The 16883-nt window shown below is 42.3% G+C and overlaps 1 protein-coding gene across 4 annotated transcripts in view; it reads left to right on the top strand.

Annotated features, from left to right (window-relative positions):
* Nucleotides 1-13726, top strand: part of LOC107391526 (nucleosome-remodeling factor subunit BPTF) — a 57272-nt gene extending 43546 nt beyond the window's left edge. For 3 of the 4 annotated variants that reach the window (XM_054744858.2, XM_054744861.2, XM_054744859.2), the window contains exons 30-36: nt 4658-4883; nt 4994-5313; nt 5596-5769; nt 6592-6784; nt 7355-7439; nt 9635-9821; nt 13473-13726. In XM_054744858.2, the coding sequence (XP_054600833.1) occupies nt 4658-4883; nt 4994-5313; nt 5596-5769; nt 6592-6784; nt 7355-7439; nt 9635-9821; nt 13473-13509 (1222 nt within the window). In that variant the 3' untranslated portion in view covers nt 13510-13726. Of the gene's footprint in view, nt 1-4657; nt 4884-4993; nt 5314-5595; nt 5770-6591; nt 6785-7354; nt 7440-9634; nt 9822-12637; nt 12772-13472 lie in introns of those variants that run through there. The other variant, XM_054744862.2, reaches the window with a different exon arrangement.
* Nucleotides 13727-16883: the final 3157 nt, after the last annotated feature.

The raw sequence follows: 16883 nt of genomic DNA, 5'->3' as shown, positions 1-16883 counted from the left end.
TGCTTTTTATAACACTTGGTAATGTAATATATTAAAAACCTAATTAAAGTTATATTCATAGGTTGAATTTGTGATTATAAATGAACAAAACAGAAGGTGGAGTACCTCCTGGTGTTATGTTCTGACCAACATTTGACCCTGACAGCCGTATGTTTAATGTCCACAGACGTTATGTCCACACCGTCCGTTCACACAGCCCTGAAACACACACATCACATCACTAAAGCAGCAGCTTCTCGTCCAGCTTAGCCATTTCTTACTCTTCTTTTCCATCTCTTCATCCTTCTTTTCCCCCTCACAACAACCTTTGGTTAGCAACAACGCAGAACTTTGACATCATCTTGTGTTTTTCTGTGTGCCGCTTCTTTTTTTTAACTTACTGTTTTAGTCTCCACTTTCACGCTGCATTTGCCGTGTTTACGTCGGCGTGCTCGCTGCAGAAACCCTGGCCTGTCTTTGACCTCTGCAGCCATGGATGTGTTTGGTGTGTTATTCACAGAAACGCGCGCAGAACGAGGCACCAACTTTCAGTGCAAGTTGTGAATATTAGCAAACTCAAGTGAACATACTGGGAACTGGAGAACATAAATAATATGGATTTACTGTCGTGGAGATTATTATCGGTGCACCTTCATTAGTTTGTTGTTCATCTAATATTTGTGAGACACGACTTAATTAACAGAAGAATAAATCTCTGTGAACTCCAGAACTTTGAAAAAAAAACTTTCTGTCCGTGTTTATTTTAAACTTTTGAAGCCTCAGAATGTCCCGCTAGTAGGGACGGGAATTTTTAGACTCCTCACAATTTGACCTGATTACAAGGGTTTGAATTATTTAATCGTTTTCTGACTGGGACAGTCTGCAGATTCGACGCATTTAGAGTTTATAGCTGGTGCTAATTTACAACTCCTGTTTGGGTTTTTCTACATAAAAAATTAAGCCTCCCTGGAAAGGTCTACTCCAAGGTACTGGAGAGGAGGGTCCGATCGATGGTCGAATCTCAGATAGAGGAGGAGCAATGTGGTTTTCGTCCTGGCCGTGGAACTGTGGACCAGCTCTATACCCTTGCAAGGGTGATGGAGGGGGCATGGGAGTTTGCCCAACCAATCCACATGTGTTTTGTGGATTTGGAGAAGGCTTATGACCGTGTCCCCAGGGGCACCCTGTGGGGGACGCTCCAGGAGTATGGGGTGGGTGGCTTTCTGTTAAGGGCCATTCAGTCCCTTTACCAGAGGAGCGTGAGTTTGGTCCGCATAGCCGGTAGTAAGTCGGACCTGTTCCCGGTGAGGGTTGGACTCCGCCAGGGCTGCCCTTTGTCACCGGTTCTGTTCATCACCTTTATGGACAGAATTTCTAGACGCAGCCGTGGTGTGGAGTGTGTCGAGTTTGGTGGCAGGAGAATCTCGTCGCTGCTTTTTGTGGATGATGTGGTCCTCCTAGCTTCATCCAGCTCTGACCTTCAGCTCTTGCTGGGTAGGTTCGCGGCCGAGTGTGAAGCGGCTGGGATGAGGATCAGCACCTCCAAATCTGAGACCATGGTTCTCGACCGGGAAAGGGTGGCTTGCCACCTCCGGGTCGGGGGAGAGGTCCTACCTCAAGTGGAGGAGTTTAAGTATCTCGGGGTCTTGTTCACGAGTGAGGGTAGGAGGGATCGGGAGATCGACAGGCGGATTGGTTCGGCGTCTGTAGTGATGCGGACGCTGAGCCGATCTGTCGTGGGGAAGAGGGAGCTGAGCCAGAAAGCCAGGCTCTCGATTTACCGGTCGATCTACGTCCCAATCCTCACCTATGGTCATGAGCTTTGGGTAATGACCGAAAGAACGAGATCGCGGATACAAGCGGCCGAAATGAGTTTCCTCCGTAGGGTGGCCGGGCTCAGCCTTAGAGATAGGGTGAGGAGCTCGGACATTCGGGAGGGGCTCGGAGTAGAACCGCTGCTCCTCCGGATCGAAAGGAGCCAGTTGAGGTGGTTTGGGCATCTGGTCAGGATGCCTCCTGGACGCCTCCCTGGTGAGGTGTTTCGGGCATGTCCTGCCGGCAGGAGGCCCCCGGGTCGACCCAGGACACGTTGGAGAGGTTACATCTCCAATCTGGTCCGGGAACGCCTTGGGATCCTGCCGGAGGAGCTGGTGGAGGTGGCCGGGGAGAGGATGGCCTGGAGCTCCCTAGTTGGGATGCTGCCCCCGCGACCCGGACCCGGATAAGCGGAGGAAGACGAAGACGACGAAAATTAAGACAATATAAAAAAACACAGAATGGAAGACGGAAGATGTCCTACACAAAACTAAAACAACCACATTTTACAAAAGTATCCCACTCAATAACAATTTATAACAAAATGATGTATTAACACACATTTTATAATAAAAGTTAATGAAGCAGTAATGAAAATGAGAAATGTATTACAAAGGCTAGTCCTAAAAGTATCTATTTCCCTTCACTTATTATTTATTATCTATATCCCTCATTAATTATGCAGTTGGAAAACAAGAGAAGTCCAGTTGTTTCCAAATAAACCAACAAGATGAACATGCCCTGGACGACGGAGAATCCATGCAAATGTCATCATAAAACAAATATTAGTGCATCTTTCTCCCCTCTGTGTGACTTAGAACTTTTACGTCAAAGTTTTTTATCAGTTAAGCTTATTTTACTACTATTAATTAGAAAAATATATTATTTTTTAATCTGTTTAAAAAGAAACAGCATCCTGGCCTGAAATCATATTTTCACACAAAAATGCTTCAAGATTTCTTCTGTTTTTGAATAATAAAAAGTAGAATAATGGATAAATGATACCAGCTGTCCTAATTCAAATGATTCAAAAGTACAAGACCTCTCGTGTGTGATATTCATCATCTGTGATCTATTTTGTCCTACAGCTCCACGTTGAATCTGGTCTGGAGAGCTGCTTTTTTGCGTCACACTTCCACTCTTCAGAGTTCCACTCAAATAAACCACGTAGTAACTTTTAAAATCTCAAACATTTAAAGGTGCTTTTCACTGAAAAGACATTTTTTAATTATTATTTCTGATTATAATCTGTCTCTCTGAGTTTTTTATGCGTGCTCAATGTGAAAGTAGTCTCCTACACCAATCTCCTGCATTAGCTTCTGATAGAAAATAGACAGTGAAACTCTAGGATTAGAAAAATCTGACAGATCTACGTCACACTGTCACTAAACATTCATGGACTCATCCGTCTCGACTCACGACGAGGAAGGCTGTTGTTGGTTTAGCATCCAGGAAACCGCAGAGATCGTCTCAGCTAGTAGAAGCTAACTGGTAGCTTTAGCAACTTCACCACATGACAGAACTCTTCCAGGCTTGTGTTGTTTGTGAAAATAACATATATGAAATAACATCAGTGTTGCAGAGCCAACGGAGTCAGTGGTGGAGATGCGTTGCTGTTAGCCAATCCAAGGCAAGATATCAGGAACTGAGACTCCAAACTAGGGATGAGCCGTTTCAAACGAGTATCCGGTACGGATAAAGCATTTTTGACGAATACGAGCATGAGACGAGTAAACCTTGGAAATATCTGTAGTCGTGCTGAAGGAAAATCCTCATTGGGTAACTGAGTGTCTTCACGCTCTGTGATTGGCCAGTCACATGGAGCGCCCGCCCCTCCCTACACACAACATTCTCTAGCCGGCCGGGAGCGCAGTCCGTCTGGCTCATCCGCGCACGCACACACACACACACACAGTAACGGATCTCACTGTGATTGCTTCACTGTTGCTCACGTTTCTTCAGTTTCCCCTAGGTTTTCTTCAGCTCGCCTCTTTTTCAGTTGAATATTTAAAGTTACTTTTTTCGTAACTGACATGGTGCGTTTGACAAGACAGAGCTGACGTGCTGCATCAGTCTCTCACTACCTCCGCTCCGGTCGGGTTTTTTAGTTTTTTAACTCCATCTCTCTCCCTCTCACCGTCTCTATCTCTCTCAGACACACACACCTTAATCCACTCTGTTTTGTTTAACTTTGTGTGGGGCAAAATGCCAAGAACGTTAAGAAAAAAAATCTGTTTAATCAAATTAAAATTAAAATATATGTATAGAAAGTTGTGTCTGGTTCTGGCATCTCATATTTCCTAGTTCCTACTGCATGAGTTCAGATGTATTAATCCATGTACTTAAATATTAATGTTCTGATTTTATTGAAACACTTGTTCTGAAATAGTTTCTTTACTATTATGATAAAAAATATTTAATCTCAATTCTGAGGCTGCTCTGTAAATAGTTTTCAAATAAACAATACACATATCAACTTCTGATCAATCCATATCAATTTCAGACTTAAAATAATGTATTGATGTAAACCACACCCACTTCCGGTTAAACCACGCCCACTTCCGGGTTATACCACGCCCATTCCGGATACAGATACAGATAATTTAGTTGGTTGAACAGATACAGATACAGATGGTGGTGTACTCGCTCATCCCTACTCCAAACCCTGCTGTGTTGAGCTCTGGCATTCTGCTAGTTCCTGAAACAAGCGTCTCTGAGCTCCTCCTGTAATTCTTAGTAGCTAGAGAGGAACATTTAGTGACATTTTTAGTGACATCTAACTTAGGAACATTTTCAGCAACTTAGGAGAGTCTAAAGCGAAAATAAATTTCTCACACAACTTTTTTATTGTGATTCTCTTCAGGATGATTGTTTGCAACCAGGTGATGAAGTTCCTCCTAGACCGAATAGATAAAGATGAAAGGCAGGCAGCCAAGAAAAGGAAGAAGGAGGAGGTTGTGGAGGCCAAAAGGAGGTTAGCCAATGCTAGCAAGCTCTCCATGCTGCTTTACCGACACAAAGAAAGCCTGAAGATGGAGATTCTGAAGAAGAGGGCGCTTCTGGACAAGGAGCTGCAGCTGGAGGCTCAGGTATGAACGAAGAGACCTACATGAGAGTAGAAGACACCGGAGTAGTCCGAAACATTAAAGAGGAGTAACCTTGTGTGTGATTTGTTTTGTCCTTGTGTCACATTCCTCAGGAGGAGTTGAAGAGGGACTTGTTACGGATGCGGAGGGAGAAGGAAAGGGAGAAGGCCGCCGCCCAGCTGGCTGCTCAGGCGGCGGCGGCTGCTGCTCACAATCAGAAACAGCAAGCTCTAGTGCACAAGCACGGCCTCTCCTCCCAGCACCTCACCACGACCGTCACCTCCTCGCACAAGAGGAAACGGGAAGAGGAAAGAGAAACGGTGACGACAGCCAAGTCCAAAAAGAAGAAGATGATTTCTACAACGAGCACAAAGGAGAGCAAGAAGGACACAAAGCTCTACTGCATCTGCAAGACTCCCTACGACGAGACCAAGTATGCTTGACTGTCTTTGATAACGCGACTGTGTTCATGAACACACGCACCTGGGCTAAAATGAATAATTCATCGAGGTTAAGAAAAAGGCTTAAATTTCACTCATATGATGGAAACAAAGGCTTCTCTAGTGGGAGCTGCTTCCCGCCTGTGGAAAACACGCTTCCACATTAAAAACGCCTTCGACCTTTTTTTCTTTTCTGCTACCAAAAAGCATCAGATTCCACTGATAAAAGCCAGTTATATAACCTTTTATCGTGATGATCTCCGTCCTGTGTCCAGGTTTTATATCGGCTGTGATCTTTGTACCAACTGGTATCACGGAGAATGTGTGGGCATCACAGAGAAGGAGGCCAAGAAAATGGACGACTACATCTGTGTGGAGTGTAAACGGGGTCAGGAGAGCAACACGGAGGAGCTCTACTGCATCTGTCAGACTCCCTATGACGAGTCCCAGTAAGGAGCCGTGTGCGCGCGTGTGTGTGTGTGTGTGTGCACGCGCGTGTGTGTGTGTGAGGAGCACAAGAAACGGATAAAAAGACCAACGTTGGCTTTCCGCCTTGCTAAGCATCACCTAACGTCCATGACGTGTATTCGCAGCGTTCCGGTTTGGATGCATGCTGCCTTCGTCGTCCTTGCTTGTTATTTCTCGACTGTCGAAATCGCACATGATCGTGGAATCCTGCGATGATTTTGTGACCTCACAGAACCAGCTGTATGGAACACTTTTGCTGTTTTTTTTAAACGCTCCCGGTGGGAATGGACGTTCCCGTGAGGCTGTGGGAAAAATGCGTCTATTAAGTTACGCATCCAGATAAAGTCCAAAGTCAAATATGAACTCATTCACTGCCAGCTGTGTTCTGAACAGAAAGCCCCTGACTGCCAGCGTTTTGAGCGTTTTTACTGTTATTTGAAGAGAATATTGCACCCAGTGACCGTGTAAAGACCTAAACTACCAAACAAAGAGTAGACTCGCTTCTGTCATCAGGAAGAATCCGTGTGTTTCCAGCTTTTTTTGTTCTTTCACTATTTGTTGTCAAACTGTGAGTTGCAAATACTTTTCCGGTTTGCGCTTCGCTTTCTTTCTTTCATTCATTCATTCGTTCATTCATTCATTCATTCATTATTAATAGTGAAGCAGGATGAGGCAGAATCACATCAGATTAAATGTTACAACAACGTTTTCAGTCAACAGAAGCGAGGAAATACTGAATCACATCAACTCTAATTGAAGCTTTTCTACCTGAAGGCTTTATGGGTATTTTTCCTTCTTCTCAGGTTTTACATCGGCTGTGATCGATGTCAGAACTGGTACCACGGTCGCTGCGTGGGAATTCTGCAGAGCGAGGCCAACCACATCGACCAGTACGTGTGTCCGCAGTGCCAGTCCACTGAAGACGCCATGACGGTCTTCACCCCACTCACCGATAAGGATTACGAAGGCCTGCGAAGGACCCTTCGCTCGCTGCAGGTGAGCAGGAGCTTCGCAGCTGCTGCAAAAATGGTTTAATGAGCAGAAAAGGTGAACTTTCATCAAGGTGGTGGGTCATAATCTGAGCTCTGTTATGGACCAAGAGCCTGATACGAAAAGTGTTTTCTGAGAAGATTTGTTCTCCACTGCAACATTACACACACACACACACACACACACACACACACACACACACACAACTGTTGAGCAGCAGAAGCAGCAGCAGTTTTATCATCAGCGGTCCGTCGAACACCAACACGGCTCCTTCAAACCGCAGCAAAGAGCCGGAGCAGCAAACAAAAGTCCTCTGTCTCCATCTTATCTGATGCCCCCCACCCCCACTTGGACATCTGCCTGGCTTTAGTGTTTTCTTTACTTCTGACTTCCCTTTCTTTTTGTCTTCCCTCTCCATCCAGCAGTCCGTGTGGGAGAGAAACTGGGTGGGACAGTAGAGTAGAACATCTGTGTTGACCCACCTGCTTTCATGGTGCTGTTTGTTTTTCTTTGGTTTCAGCTTTCTCAAGAGTGTCTGTCTTCTTTTTCTTTTTATGGTCCCTCACTCCTCTGCAGGCACATAAGATGGCGTGGCCGTTCCTGGAGCCGGTGGATACGAACGACGCCCCTGATTATTACAGAGTTATTAAGGAACCAATGGGTGAGTGAGCCTTCTCTCTGAGTCCAATTTCTGAACGTTGGTTCAAATAGAAATGTCTTACATTTGTTGCTGTTAACAGTTATTCTTCTGGTGGTTTTACTACTTGTATCTGAATTTGTTGATTAAATATTTATTATGATTATCTATGTTTAATGTTTTCAAGTCATATACCAAAATGCTCTTTATTAAAGTTTTTTCTCACTAAAAACACCCCAAACGGTTTTTTTTTGTAGAAAATTGAAACTTTAGTAAAGATGCAATAAAAAATGTAAGAAAATCTTTAATTATTTATTTATATTCCACCACCAAAGGAAGTGAAACTCAAAGCAGTTAAAGCAGCTGTGGCAAATTTTCTAAAGCAATTTCTTTTTGCATCTGAACTGTTTTTAAGGCAGATATTTTATGCTAAACTAACCTTTTGTATCTGTGGCACCACATGGGTCTCTACTGCCTCTATAAACACTCCAAACGTGGATAAAACCCATCAATCCGCGTTCTATTTGTGTTTGGTTGTAGGAATTGTGTGCCTAAAGCAAGCCCTTTAAAAATAGTCCCCCTTTTATGATGTCACAAACAGGGAAATTATAATAGAATGGAACCACCTCGAACATACGAGAGAGCTGCTGCTGCAGGAGCAGTGGCTGTACTCCGAGCTTCTCCCAGATACGGGAGCGCCTCAGCTTATACCATCCTGAGTGTGAATGTGTGGGCGTGGCCAGCTCCTGCTTGCTTTCCTAAAACGGCAGAGCCTTGAAACAGCTCATTCTGGAAGGTTCTAAAACTGTCAAGAATCAAACAGCTGAGTTTGCGTCGTGTGAGATGGGTTTATTTCAAAGAACCTTGTGAAATTAAAAAGATTCATAATGTTTCTTTTACATTTATTTATCAAAATAAAAGTTAATTCATCGTTTTGTGTGAATTTTGTTTTTATTTTCATGTTTTTGTTGTTTGTTGAACAAATGAACAATTTAACCTTTACACACAAAAAATTCTGTAACTTCTCTGCAATTATTTTATCCTTTAGTACTTTTCTTTTTTTTCACAGTGAGGGTTTTATCTGGAGTAATAAAGTGCTTTTTAAACTAATTTAAAGATTACTAGTTGATAAAATGTTTATTTTTTCATGTTAAACATCTTTTACTTTATTTTACAGATTAAAATATCTTTACTTTTACCTTGTTAAGTTATGTTACAGATTGTTGACGACCATATTGATTTACTTGAGTTTTCCGTATTGCTATTACCGTTTTTCTATATTTATATAATTTTTTTGATGACTTGTAGCTTTGGTAGCAACACTCCTGCTCTCTATCTGAAACACACAGGAAGCCCTCCAGCTCAGATCAAACTGACCATGTAAAGGGTGACTTGCGTCAGCGAAGCCTTTTTGAACTTCCACACAAACAGACCATTAATGAGGTGCTCCGGGGCCTGCCGGACTCCCTGAGTGGAAAGAGACCTGCCCCACACTTCGCCGTGTGTTGGCCCGGTCCTGGAAACTCTCGCCCCCCCCCCCCCCCCCCCCCCCCCCCACCCCTAAAAAAGGAAAAAGAAACAAAACAAGCGTTTGGCTGGTGCGGTTGCAGCCATGGGTAGTTTATGGAGGGTTTAGAGATGAGATCTGATGATGGAGAAGAAGGAGGTCTTTGATTTTGGCTGTTCGGGTTGTTGGCCAGCTGGGTGGGGGTGGAGGAGGATAAGAGTCAGATATGTTTACGTGAAACATCCCTGGGGATGCTGAGCAGGGCAGCAGCAGATTTGAAGCCTCGGCTGCTCTCCACTCGGCCTCCTGTGATGTTTTGGGTTCCAGACTTAATTCACTTGGTCTGGCGAAGCCTGGAATCAGCCTCTCTGACGTTTGCCGCGTTTTCATACATTCCTGTGGAGAAACGATGCGCTCCTCAGGAATGACAAATGGGTCGCATGTCATTAACTTATCTGGGAGCCTGAAACGATGGAGGTCAGCTCTGGCAGAGGTTTGGGATGTTTGCTGTCACATTTAAAGTGACGCAGTGTGTTCCGTCCGGCCGGCCGACACCACACAATCTGGAATAAGTTCAAAGCTAGCTCGCTGGTTTGTAAAATCGTCCCATTAGAAAACAAATCAAATATGCAGCTGCTGCTGCATCCACGCACATGATGGTGTTGCGTTTGAATGTGTGGGTCTGACTCTGCCTGGGACCCTTTGTTCTCAGACCTGTCCACCATGGAGGAGAGGTTACACAAACGAGAGTACGTCAAGCTGACGGAGTTTGTGGCGGACATGACCAAAATCTTCGACAACTGCCGATACTACAACCCCAGCGATTCGCCCTTTTACCAGTGTGCCGAGGTTCTGGAGAACTTCTTTGTCCAGAAGCTCAAAGGCTTCAAAGCCAGCAGGTAAGATGTTGGTGGAATTCCTCAGAATCAGGAGCAAACAGGCCTGATGGGTGAAGGAAATCGTGTTGATGATCTCTGAGAACATGAGAACTTAGACATGAATCCTCCTTTTATTGATTTTGTGTATTGCCTTCTGCTTCTTCTGAACTTTTCAACTGAGGGTCCTGACTGAACGTTCATGCAAGCATCAACCTCGTTGTCTAGAAAACACTAAATCCTTGTGTTTATGTCTAAAGTACGGAAGTATTTTTTACCCTGTCCATCTTTCTCCACAGTCCTTGTTTCCAATCATCCAACACACGCGTAATCCGTTTTAAAGAAAACCCTAACCTGTAATATGATGCATATTCAGAGTTATTGTACTTTCGGTCTCGTGTGTATTTATGAATTAATTTGTTCAGTCGTTAAAAGAGCTGAACGATTTTCAGGGAAAGTTTCAATTGTGATTTTCTTTTGTCAGAAATTGCGATTTTAATTCGATTCAGTTTTCTTCAGATGTACGCATTATTCACAAACATGACAGGAAGTGATGTCACAGCCTCAAAACAGTAAAAGTTATTAATCTAAAAATGAAAGGTAAGACTCAGATGTGTTAAGTAGAAACAAGCGTGCCGATTTTTTCCAGAACTTTTTCACGGTTGTAACGCCAAACACTGACACATCTTTAATGCTTATTTTTATTTACCGTAACTATGAAATAATTTGTGCCGTCATAAAAAAGTAATGTTTTTAAAGGTGTGGTGTGTATAAATAAAGTAAGACTTCTACAGTGAAATAATCCCAAAACAGCCTAATGTCTCAATCATGTTGGAAGGAAGGTTGTACCGAAATAGATTTTATTCTCAGCCGGCTGCAGGATTCGTCAGTTTTACTCCTTTCATAATAAAGTGAGTGTGGGGTTGCCGTGTCTCCTGCGAGCTAACGCTGCAGCACTGGTATTTCTGTTTTGACTATGGCCTGCAAAGACCCGAAACCAGTAACAAGAGCGACTCAAAAGTTATTTCTTGTACCTCTAAGAAGCCACGGCATCTTTTTGTTTTACTGTAATATCGGGTAAAGAAGGCTAACGGACCACATTTAGCTAACTGCTAATGGTGAATTAGAACCAAATGGTCAGCTCTAAATTTATATCAAGGTACTTTTTCATTTTCCAAAAACACCATATTACAGTGAAATGTATGTGTGAATTGAATATTTTTTTTTAATCTTTATTTAACCAGGATAAAACCCACTGAGATTAAAAACCTCGTTTACGAGGGTGTCCTGGCCAAGAGGCAGCAAACAAACATACAGTTACAACATGAAAACAATGATAAGGCAATACATTCATTCAAAGCAGTTACAAATTACTGATGCTGTCTCTGACCCCGGTTTCACACTGCAAGCATCAGCGGAACGGAACGGCAGCGAAGCGGCACCGCTTCAAATAGAATCCATTCATAGTCTATGGAGTGTTCCAAACCAGCCGCGACGCGGCATGCTGCGCCGCGCCGCGCCGTTAAAGATGGGATCGAGTTCTATTTTTTCCACGAGCCGCTTCTGGGACACGTCAATTTCCGCAGTTCACATAGTGCGAGACAGGAAACCACACACGGTTTCAGTGTAAAATCCCCAGTTATTTTTAAAATAAAATGTTGCGATGTTCTATATAACTTACGTCAGCACCTGTGACCGAACGGCTTTGTTTACCACCAGTTTATTTCGAGAAGTGCAACAGTGTGATTCCTCGCAGGGGTTGTGATCTCTCGATGGGGAAGGTGTTGGAAGTCTCGAGGGATTTTAGAATCTCGCGAGTACAGCGCAGCCAAGACTCTCCCGGTGTGAAAAGGACCGCTTTGAAGTTGGCGAGTGAGCCGCTCCGCTGATGCTTGCAGTGTGAAACCGGAGTGAGGCTTTCAGCTTGCTTTTGAATGCATGCAGTGAATCCAGTTCCGTTAATTACCAGTTTTTCTGTAGTTGGTTCCAGGTAGAGGGGGCAGAATAAACAAAAGCTTTCTTTCCTAACTCTGTTCATACAAATGGGACAGAGAGCAGCAATTGATCCTTGGACCTTAAAGAATGAGAATTAACACTTTTCGATGTGATTAATGTGCGAATATAAGGAGGTAATGTTCCAAGCATTGCTTTGTAAACAAAAACATACTAACGATTTTGTCTTCTAGTGGCCAGTGATGGCCATTTCACTCGTGATTATAATTCACAGTGGTGTGTAGTGGCTCTACAGTTGGTAATGAATCTCAATTTCGGTGAATATTGAGTCAGCCATGATGTTTTACTTCCTTAAATGAGGCATTCAGAGAGCAATACGGCAAGCTAACAGCACTTCCTTTATGCCGGAGGCACACTACCGCAATAAGTGCAGTAAATGCTCCCTACGATGTGTTTATCAACTGACTGTGTATGACTCGTCTTTGCTTTTTATCTAGAGTCTTCTGGTGCTGATCTGTAACCGGCAACAGCCATGACACTAACGGAGCAGGAGTGAGAGAGTGATTGCAGTAACCAAATTTGACCACAGGATGTCACTATTACCCCATTATTACACACTGCACCTTTAAAGAGAAGTTTCACATTCGAGTCCACGTAGTGTTATTTCGGTCAACTCCTTTTCGCTGTTGCAGGAGCCGGGCGAATGAGCCTCTCAGTTGCAAACTCGTGAACGAGTGAGGGACAGATAATGAACGACAGACGACTGTAGTAGTCGTGGTAGAGCAGCTGCTGTCTGTGGTCATTCCAGCCTCTGTGTGCTCTAAACAGTGATGTGCTCCACCTGCATGTATTGACTCCCATCCATTCTTTCTTTCTCTCTCTTGCAGATTGTGATGTCAAACTCCTGGGTGCCGGGGTCACTCTTAAACAAAACTTAGTTTTCTATCCTGGATCTGGCTGTTTTTACTTGTTTCAAACAGCATTAAAAACTTTTGTAAGAAAGTGCTTATAATAGGCCGCACGTTAGGTGTGCTGATTCTTTTTTATTTTAAAACGGATTAAAGGAAAAAAAGTTTCTACTGTTTAATAACTGCAGCCATGTTGGTAGCACATCCAAGGGAAAATGTATTTTTTTACACACTAGATGACATTTTAATTGAATACGAAGCAAAATGTAAAGTTTTTTGCAAAGTCCTCTTTCTTCAGACTTCACTTTTACAACAAATAAGCTGTTTTTGGTTGTAAAATCTGATTTTTCACATATAATTTATATTCAAGGCTAATTTGACACAGCTGTTGTTTTTATGGTCATAGCTCGCTGCGCCGGGACGTTCTTACCTCAACAACTAAAAGCATTCAGCGATACTTTCTTTCATCAGCTACCCATGTACAGTGTTGTTTATGTTGATATTTTTTCTGTGAAGGACTATTTTTTTATGTTCTAAAGGAAAATAATGGTAGAAGTTGTAAAGTTCTAGACTGGAGGAAATGCTAGGTTAGCCCGTTTGTCCTCGGCTGTCTCCATGTTAGACAAACACTCATTTCAGTGACATTTACAACCAACATGGCTGCTTTGTCTCCATCAAAGTGTCTGACCCACTGGCATCCAATTCTTGTTTGTTTTGTATCCTTCCTTAGTCGTGTTTTTGTCATATATTGTAAAGATTTTAATAATAAAAGGAAAACGAGAAGACCGACAAATCTTTTTGCTTGTTTCTTCAGGTCTCATAACAACAAGCTGCAGTCAGCTGCCTCTTAGGTGTCAAAAAGACACATTGATTAATTTGGACCTGTAGTCCAAGTCCGTTCTCTCTGGAGGAGGGGGGCGGAGTCAAAAGCGTCCTCCTTTCCACCGACTCAAAGGGGTAAAGAAGTGAAGCCTCTTTCCTCCTTCAGACCAGGACCGGGGCAGCTGTTGCTGCTTGTTCGTCCCGACCAGCCCTTCCTACAAATGTAACCCCTCCGTGAGAAGAAAGATGGAGATAAGAGGAGTAACAAAGCTGGCAGTTTAACCTCTCAGCAGGCGTCTGTGGGATTCATTTCTACATGATGTGGTCTGTTCTTCCCACTCAACGTTGGTTGGATTTCATTCGTAGGTGCAGCTTTTCCTCTACTCCCTCAGTTACCCAATGACCGTAGCTTTCTGTCAAATAAAAACCTGAAATAACGAGCTTATTCGGTCAGTGTTGGATCAGTGGTATACTCACCTCTCAGGTGTGGTGAACTAAACCTGAATCTCAAACCAAACCTGTAATGTAAGGGTTTTTTTTGTCTGAAATGCTTTCATGTTCATTTCCAGTGGGGAAAACCACACTGGATAGATTATCCCACCCTTCGTCTGGTCTTCTGTTTTAACCTTTTTCCTCATGCAAGTAAAATTGGCCTTTTCCCAGATGAGAGGCTGATGGTGATTTCTGCACCGTCTCATCCTGGTTTTGTGTCTTTTCCTCATTTTGGAAGTCTCCTCGTCTTTCTTCCAGCGCTGAAGTTGACAGGTTGGCTCATACGTCTCTCAGCTCCATCCCAGAGCGTGGTTCGGTAATTGGATAATGAACTTATCGACTCAGTTATGTTGCGGTCTGCGGCGGCCTGACTGGGAACTGTAGATTCTTTGTACTGTGGAGGTTTGTATGAAAAAAAAAATTTATAGCTGCATTTTTCAGGCGTATCTCAGAACACTTTTTGCTGGAATTGATCCGTTTTGTAGGAAAAAAAGAATCTGCAAGTGGACAGGGTCGTCTCTAAGGTTCATGTGTGAAAAGTTTTAGTTTTAACCCAAAAACTTACATTTTAAAGAGCAAGTCACCCCCTACAAGAAACTTACTTCACTCCCACTTCATGTTTGAAAAATGCAACAAATGCTGTTGCTTGGCAGACCGAGAGGGCGGAGCCGCTAACAAATACACACACACACAGGCTCACAATGGCATTGTGACATCATAATGTACCAGATGACATCATAGCATACCTCTTAGCCAATAGCGGTGGCAGATTTAAATTCAAATACAGTACAGAATTTTTCCCTGACGACGGCGCAACACTGACAGTTTTAGGCAGAATATTTGAATTTTAACTAAGATGCACTGAAGTGCCAAATTATTGACGACACGTGTCTGCAGCACGATTAGACACTCGTTTATATAGTTTATCAGCAAAAAAAAATGTGATTTGGGGGTGACTTGCTCTTTAACTGAGGAAGCAGAGTTGAGATGGAGCGTCCGTCTTCTTCTCTTTGTCACTTTGTATCACAACGATGTGCTTTTCTCACTGTCTGTAATCATTGTATAAAACTGCTGTCCAAAAATGTAGAGATAAAAGACTTTTAGAGGAATAGAAGCTTTTATTTTCTCTATTTAAACCAGCGACTAAGTCCTGTATATTTGAACTGTTATTTTTCTCCTTGATTGACACAGACTCTACATTTTGGTGAAACTGACCTTTATATGATACGTGCTGCACATTGTGAGCATAATGGATTTCAACCAGGTGGAGTGACATAGTTTGTACAGTTTTTTTTTTTGGTAAAAATTGTAGTTCAGTATAACTGACATTGCATTTCTTGTATTATTTATTCATATTGATGAAAAGGTTTGTTTTAATTTTCCTGTTTTTAAAGTAGGATGTTGAAAAATGTAACTGAAGATTTAAAATAAAAAGCACTATGTTTTTAACGGATTGTGGCCACTCTGAAGAGATTCTCTTTTTGTACTTGATAGGACGTTTCATCTTGGATAATAAAATAATGTTTTGAATGACTTGTTTTCCGATGTTTTTTCTACCACAACTGGATACGTCAAGTTTGTTGCTCTTGTTTTTGACTCCCGTGTGAATATTGCAAATATTTAGTGAGTTACAAACTGTTAATGATTTATAAAGCAGAGGTGTGGACTTGGACTCGAGTCATTATTTTAATAACTTCTGACTTGACTTGATAACATCTATAAAGACCTACAACTTGACTTGGACTTGAACGCCAGTGACTTGCGACTTGAATCGTCTTGCATCTGCTGATGATGACTTGAGCATATTTGATGTTTTAGCACAAAAGTGGCACGACATGGACAAAATCATTCTTCGTTCTGGGTTCGATCTTGCACTGCTAACTGCAGCAGCACTTTGTTTATAATCAGTTTCAGCTGCACTTCCTGCTTGTTTGGGAAAATAAATGAAGCTTTAAGAAGCTTTATTTCTGGAATTTATTTATTATCATTGTCATTAAATTGAAGTTGGACAGATGACTTGATTATGATTTGAAAATTCTAAGTTAAAGACTTGGACTTCCACCTTATTGACTTTGGACTTGACTTGGACTTAGTTGTCTTTGACTTGGACTTGACTGGAAAGACTTGTGACTTGCAAAGCAGTGACTTGGTCACACCTCTGTTAAAAAGTAACTGAAGGTGCAAAATACAGAATATTTCAAAAATAAATCCAAGTGGCTAAAGTATAAAAAAGTGTTTTTTAAATGGCCTTTAAAGTAAGAATAATGTAATAAATACACACATTTGATCATTCTAGAGCAATTTTATGGTTTAGTTGCAGTTTTTTCATCAAAAGGTTAACGAAAACAGAAAGGGATGCATTATGTTGACTGGTAGATGTACATTAAAGGTTTTAAGAGTTTCAGTAAAATATGCCAGATTGTTATTAGATACTTTGTGAAAAAACAGGGTTGACTAAGATCTTTTGAAATCAGTATCTGTTAAGGGTTAGTGATGGGAATGACTTGGCTTCTGATCCAAATTTAAATCTTAAAGCCATGTTTCTGTTGGCTGTCATTGGTTGGCTCTGGTGGCCACCGTGAATGGGGTTGGATCCAAAAGTTAATGATTATTGATGGAAATCCAATCCAAAGATGATTTTTGACATTTAATTAAACCCCATCCTCAGTTACGCATGGTGCTAGTACTACAGACAAACATGCATTTAAACACGGGTTAAAGACATAGCTTACCTTACAGCAGAGTTAGCAGACTTTTCCTCAGAAAGGGTGTCCCTCAGCTAGAAGGGTTCCACAAGGTTACATCCTTTGTCCCCTAATTTTCTTGATTTACTTATCATCCCTTGAAGCACTTTTTTGTATTCAAAAAGTTAAGTTCCACCTCTATGCTGAGGACTGTCACATTTGTTTCT

Source organism: Nothobranchius furzeri, chromosome 4, assembly GCF_043380555.1.
Source record: "Nothobranchius furzeri strain GRZ-AD chromosome 4, NfurGRZ-RIMD1, whole genome shotgun sequence".
Classification (NCBI taxonomy): Eukaryota; Metazoa; Chordata; class Actinopteri; order Cyprinodontiformes; family Nothobranchiidae; genus Nothobranchius; species Nothobranchius furzeri.
The sequence above is the reverse complement of the archived record's forward strand: the minus strand, read 5'-3'. Positions and strand labels throughout refer to the sequence as shown.